Here is a 6,000-nt window from a genome sequence, read left to right as displayed (position 1 = left end):
AACATCACTTTATTTGCCAACAGGTACATGTAATAACATCCTACGGGATACAATGTAAGAAATCAACATATTATGCAATGATTTGGAAAATAGAGATCAATAACAATGGAATAATTTTCAGAGATTTACATGTATTTAAAAGGATTGAGAAATTACAAGCTCTTATTTAACAATCGTCAAGCCTAAAAGAAGATAATGATGTATAGGAGAAAAAATGCATAAAAAGAGGGAGGAAAAGAGAACAAAAAAGATGTCTTTAATCTTGAAATTTTAATATTTTTGTGAAAGTAGATTTTACATAAGTAAAACCGACTGGGTTACGATATCGTGGTCACTTGGCAATATCGACAACTAATAATGGATCTTCTAATTCTGTTTAATTTATTTGGTGGATTATTTTCAAGTTTTAATGTTATTTATTGGCTTATTTATTTATTTGAAGGAATGTTTTAAATTTTTAATTGACCTTGTAATAGTTTTTGCTTGTCTAATTCATTTATTTGACGGAACTTTTACATTATAAGGTAACTTTGATTTTTGTGAAAGATTTCAAAACTCGCCGATCCATCGTACTACGACCACGCTGCCGTAACTTTGCCATGAAACTAAATTTATCACAATAATTCCTTACAAACAAGTATGAAACATAATTTATCACATTTAAACTGGACATACTTCTTTTTCAAGGCACTGTTATAAGTAGCAGTGAGTGCTATGTCTATGGATACTCATTATTCTTTTATGTTTCAAAGATGAAAGAGATTGATCTAATTAAAGAAAAAACCAAAACTGCTGGGAAATATCAAAGTTTCAATCACATTTTTAAAGACCCTGATCTCAGGACGATATTTTAAACTTAAATTAAAGTGTGTAACACGTTTTCCGCGTTACGCCTGTTATTTCTGCTAACCCTAAATTGTATTTACAAAAAATCATCATAACTTGATGAAAATTCGTCGTTTGGCAACAATTCTTTTTCGCTTCGAAGTTTCATAAGCATATCCTTTTTCTAAAGCAACCAATGTCATTTCATTTCAAAGATTCGAATTTCAACTTTAATTGAAATGAAGTGACAATGACATGCATTCAACTGTTGATAATTTCATATCAACTTTTGAACAGGGGTTGTTAAGTCCCAATTATCACCACAGAACTATTTTTATTCCTCAGCAGGCCTCCTTCTGTTCTTTCGCCTGTTACGTCTTCTCTTCATGGGTCGTCGTCTTCTTTCTTCCTCTTCCTCATCGTATTCATCATATTCATATTCGTCTTCATAGTCCTCGTCTTTAGGAGTTGTTCTTTTCTTTTTGGTGGTGGTCTCAGGGGCAGGTGTAGTCGTTTCTTTCCACAAATCGTCGTTTCTGTAGTAGTATTTAGCAGAACTCTCGCAATCAACGTTGTTGGCGAATCGACAAGTGAATGTTGTCTGATCGTAAAGAGTGTAGTTGGCACATAAGAAATCATATCGTGCTCCAGCAAAACAGTAATGGAAAAGCTATAAAAAAATAGAAAAAATAATAATTAAAAACTTAATTTGAATTTTGACATCTTGTAGTCAAATTATGTTTTTCGCAATCACAAGTTGCGATAGGACACTACTTTTTTTTTTTACAAACGGCTCCTGTTCTCCGAAACGACTTTATTTATACTCGACCATCTCGACTTTACACACTCCTCTTTAGATAAAAACAGCCCCCAGCACACAACAAGCCCCCGCGAGCATGTCTCTTCTTCTGGGTAAGGTGCCTATATATAGCGGCTCTACTTCTGGGTGGTAGCGTCCATGTCCTCTGGTCCTGAGGCCTCTACCACGTCCCTCCTCCTGAGTTGTGGTGCGTGTGTGAGTAATAGGTGTGTTTGTAAGCGAGTTTGTGAGTGTAGGCGTAACGCGTAACGCGTGTGTGTGTCTGTGTGTAGGACATGGACGCCACAGGACGCCGGTGGACAGTGTTACCAAGTGCGGAGCGGAGGCCCACGATCAGAGAAGTGCAAACAATTCGTTGATTGCTTGATAAAATTTAAAAATTTAAAAACAACCTTAAACAATAAGAAATTTTTAGTCTAGTTTGAAGCATAAACTCATGATCTGCATAAGTTTTACTGCAAGTCAATCACTGCATAAGTTTTTTTTTTTTTTTTTTTCAAGCATACGTACCCGTACCCGGAGGAAACATGATTTATTTACATGCAGATAGTCTACCAGACAGCCCGATTATCACATCCTAAGACTGCAGTTTCGTTCTTTATTAGAACGCTACAGTCGAAACTAGCGAATAACCGAGCTGGAGGCAGATGTCATCTCATTAAAACTAAGAGAGCCATCAAACTGGTAGATAAAATAAATTTATCTCACCAGTGAGTGTCCGTAGCATGGTGCAGTTAGACTCGTGAATTGAAGGCAAAGCTTGGTTATTTAGCAGTAGGTTACCGCCCTAAACCAGGGCTAAGGCAGAGCTAGATGCAATGCACCAGACAGCCCGGTTGTCACATTCAGAGATTGCAGTTTCTTTGTTATTAGAACTCACCAGTCTGGATTAGTGAATAACCGAGCTGATGAGTTCTAATAAGAACGAAACTGCAGTCTCTGGATGTGATAACCGGGCTGTCTGGTATATTGCATGTAGTTCTGCTTTAGCCCTGTCTTAGGGGCGGTAACTTACAGCTAAATGATTTAGTTAGTCCAAGATTCAATCAATTGTAATAGTACTGTGCACCACTGTCAAATCACTGAATATGGACAAGGTAAAAACGCAATAAAAGGGAAAATTGATCCTCAGCACTGAGTTGCTGCCCAGTGAAACATACTTTCCTTGGATTGTTACGGGACAATATGTTACACAGCCGAAACTCAATTGAGTTCATTTGAGTTAGAATGTTTGTTATCACTTTTTTGACGACAAATATTTTGGAATAAATTGGTGTAATTAAACCCAATAACAACCAAGAATAGCCAGTGAAAAAACGCGTCACAAACAGGACCAATCACGAGAGAATGAAGAAAATAAAAGATCTTAGCGCAGCTTTCCATTTTCCAAAAAAGGATTTACTCTCTCTCTATTAGGGTATAACTACTCCCTCTAAGGTATAAAAAGGGAAACGCTTCTGATCTTTAAAGATACATTTTGTGGTATGTTTTCAAAAATTTTTATAATAATGCTTTGCAATATGCGTGGAGACGAAATTTTTTCCAGAAATGCTCACCCTTTTTGAACACCCTTACTCGGAATTGTCAGTACCTCCACCAACTTGATTTCTACATATGCTACTGAAATGTTGATAAAAGCATTTGGGCAACGAACTAGGAAAGAACAAAACGTACCTGGCATTTATGAGGCACACTTGCGTAATATCCATCTTTTTTATCTTCGCATTCGAAGTCAATATCCTCAGGAACTTTAACGTAGAACGGGTAATCAGTCAAATCGAATCCTTTCAGCTCCCTCGGTCGATTTGGATCTCGCAGGAAATCGATGAATCTCCCGTCTGTTCTCGGCCTGTACTTGTTTCGTAAGTGTCCGGGGATTCCACCCTCTGGTGGTAAAGTGGTGCTTGTGGTGAATTTCCTGGTGGTTGAAGACTCTACCAGTATGTCTACGACATCCTCCGGTGGAGGAGCAAACTGAGATTCTGGGTCGAATTTGATGACCGGTTTCTGGCTCCTGAAGGTCGAAGGACGCCTGTTGGAAGGCCTTCTGGAAAAGGTAGGTCGTGCCGTTGTCGTTGTGGTGGAGGTGGTTGTGATCACGGGCTGTCTTGCCGCTTCTTCTTCGTCTTCATAGTAATAGTAGTATTCCTCTGGTGGAGGAGGCTGGGTTGTGGTAGTCGTTGTAGTCGTGGTGGTTGTAGTTGACCTAGTTCGCGGTCGCCCCCTAGTACGTACTCGGGGATTGGAGTTTCTGAAAAATATAAAAAATGGGAGTAAATATAAAGAAGAGATCTTGTTGGTACTGTCTGACCACGGATTGTATGGAAAGACAAACATCCGTTTTACAGCCGGAAATGGACGAATCTATTATTTTTTACCGATGTCAGTTTTTGCAGAAGCAGAGTCTCATTCAAATGAGCAGAATACGCGCATCAAATTTTTACTTTTCCCCTTTATTCACATAGATTCGTCTTATCTGGACATTTGAAAATTCCATGCAATCCGTGGTTGAAAAGTAAATACCTTTATTTCCAGTAAGTTACCGCCCTACAACCAGGGCTAAAGCAGAAAGAAATACATGAAATACACCGCCAGCTCAGTCAGTCCATCCGAGGACTGCAATTTCGTGCTTATTAGCACTCATCAGTCCGGAATAGGAAGTGCCCGAACTAGAGTAAGTGCCCGAACTGGGGGTAAATCAGGGAAATTAAAAAAAAAAAAAAAAAAAGACGGGAGGGGGGAGGGGTGCGGCCGGCGATACTATTGGTTGTTTTATTCTTTTTCTTTTTAACAGTAATTTTACTGAATTACCAAGAGTTAAAGTTAATTTTTCAAAATTTGAGCAAATGTTTTCTCAGATAATTTTAATTTAATTATAATATCAGTTAATCAAAATTCAATAATGTTCAAGTTTTGTTGGTCCAGAAAACGATGCGTGGTGTCGTAAATGTCGCAATTGCCAAATATACCAATGACATGAAGACTTTTAATTGACCTTCAAGTCGGACATGAAATAGTAATATGTACCACCAATCACTTTTCATGAGCACTCGCTAGGATCATCAGGAGCGCCACAAATGATTGCTTGTAAGGGAGGAGCAGAATTAGGAATATTTTTAATATTTTGAAATACATGCCAAACTGACATTGGGTTCGGTATCTCATTTTAGACGCAATTTCAAAAATCATTTTTTTAAACGCAATTTCAGGCTATATTTGGTAGTAACACTAGGGAAAGGGTTTGGTTCAGCTTACGCTCCCCTGGAAATTTTTGAAGCCTTAAAAACGCATTTGGGACTGTCCCCGGAAAATTTTGTTATTTAAGTTTTTAAAATGCTATTTTGGGACATATGTTGACATGTTAGGGGAGGAGGTGGGTAGCTCTAACTCGGAAATTTTTTGGCCTATGCTTGATGACGCTAGGGGAGAAGAGAAAGTTTGGGGGGTTCTTAAATTTTTGACAATGAGACTTAAAAATGCCATTACAACTTTTCTTTGGGTGAGTTTACGGGACGGAGATGGAAACTTAGGATCTTTTCCTTCGTAAAAACACATTCTAAAGTTCTGTTCGGCAACATTAGACGAGGGAAAGTGATACCCTAGGGAAAATTGTTTGCAATCGCAGTCCATGAAATATGATTTCAATTGGTACGATGCCATAAGGGGCGGGTAATCGGTAGCTGTCCTCTCGTAAATTTTCGAAATCAAAATGCTGAAAATGCAATTTTAATTTACCTTTAGTGATATTAAGGAGTATGGAGAGGATCGGGGACTCTGAATTGAAAGTTTTCCAAAATTAAGGGCCCAAAACCGCAATTTTGAACTTTTTGGTCTTGTCAAAGGAGTTAAAACCTTCTTTTGGATCAGCGGTGTTTTTATCGCATAGGGCTATTTCGAAGTCAAAAGTAAGGTGTATGAGATTAAAGGCTTCGTTTTTTCACATGTTCGTCACATGTGTGTTAAATACGCTTCTCCCCCAGAAAGTTTAAGCTTTTGTGGTTTTAAAAATGCATTTTTGACGATCTTTGGCAGTGTTGGGGAAGAAGAGGTTTGAGTGTGCTCCCCCGCCTACTTGTCGAAATTGCTGCTGTAAAACAGCAATTATTATTGTTATGTCCTCTAATTATGTTGATAGTAGGACGGTTCGGGAGCTCACCAATGATTTTTTTCTTAATTGTAGCTCTAAAAAAGCAATTTTAGAATATTTTCGGTAATGGGAAGGAGCGATTAAAAGGCCCAACCCCAGAATTTTTCTTAAATTGCAGTTTAAAAATGCATTTTAGACAATTTTTGGTAGTAAGGGGGAGGGGCGCTTTAGGGTCGTTCCCCTGGTCCTTTTATGAAATTGAATCTTT

General features: G+C 38.2%; 1 protein-coding gene across 2 annotated transcripts in view; it reads right to left on the bottom strand.

Annotated features, from left to right (window-relative positions):
• The window catches only part of LOC129228311 (mucin-2-like), a 95,332-nt gene continuing 89,332 nt past the window's right edge, over nt 1-6,000 (bottom strand). For both annotated transcript variants that reach the window (XM_054862985.1, XM_054862986.1), the window contains exons 6-7: nt 3,320-3,896; nt 1-1,495 (exon numbers count right to left, since the gene is read on the bottom strand). In XM_054862985.1, the coding sequence (XP_054718960.1) occupies nt 1,160-1,495; nt 3,320-3,896 (913 nt within the window). In that variant the 3' untranslated portion in view covers nt 1-1,159. The remainder of the gene's footprint in view (nt 1,496-3,319; nt 3,897-6,000) is intronic.

This window comes from Uloborus diversus, chromosome 8, assembly GCF_026930045.1.
Source record: "Uloborus diversus isolate 005 chromosome 8, Udiv.v.3.1, whole genome shotgun sequence".
Taxonomy (NCBI): domain Eukaryota; kingdom Metazoa; phylum Arthropoda; class Arachnida; order Araneae; family Uloboridae; genus Uloborus; species Uloborus diversus.
This window is presented reverse-complemented; position numbering and strand designations above follow the sequence as displayed.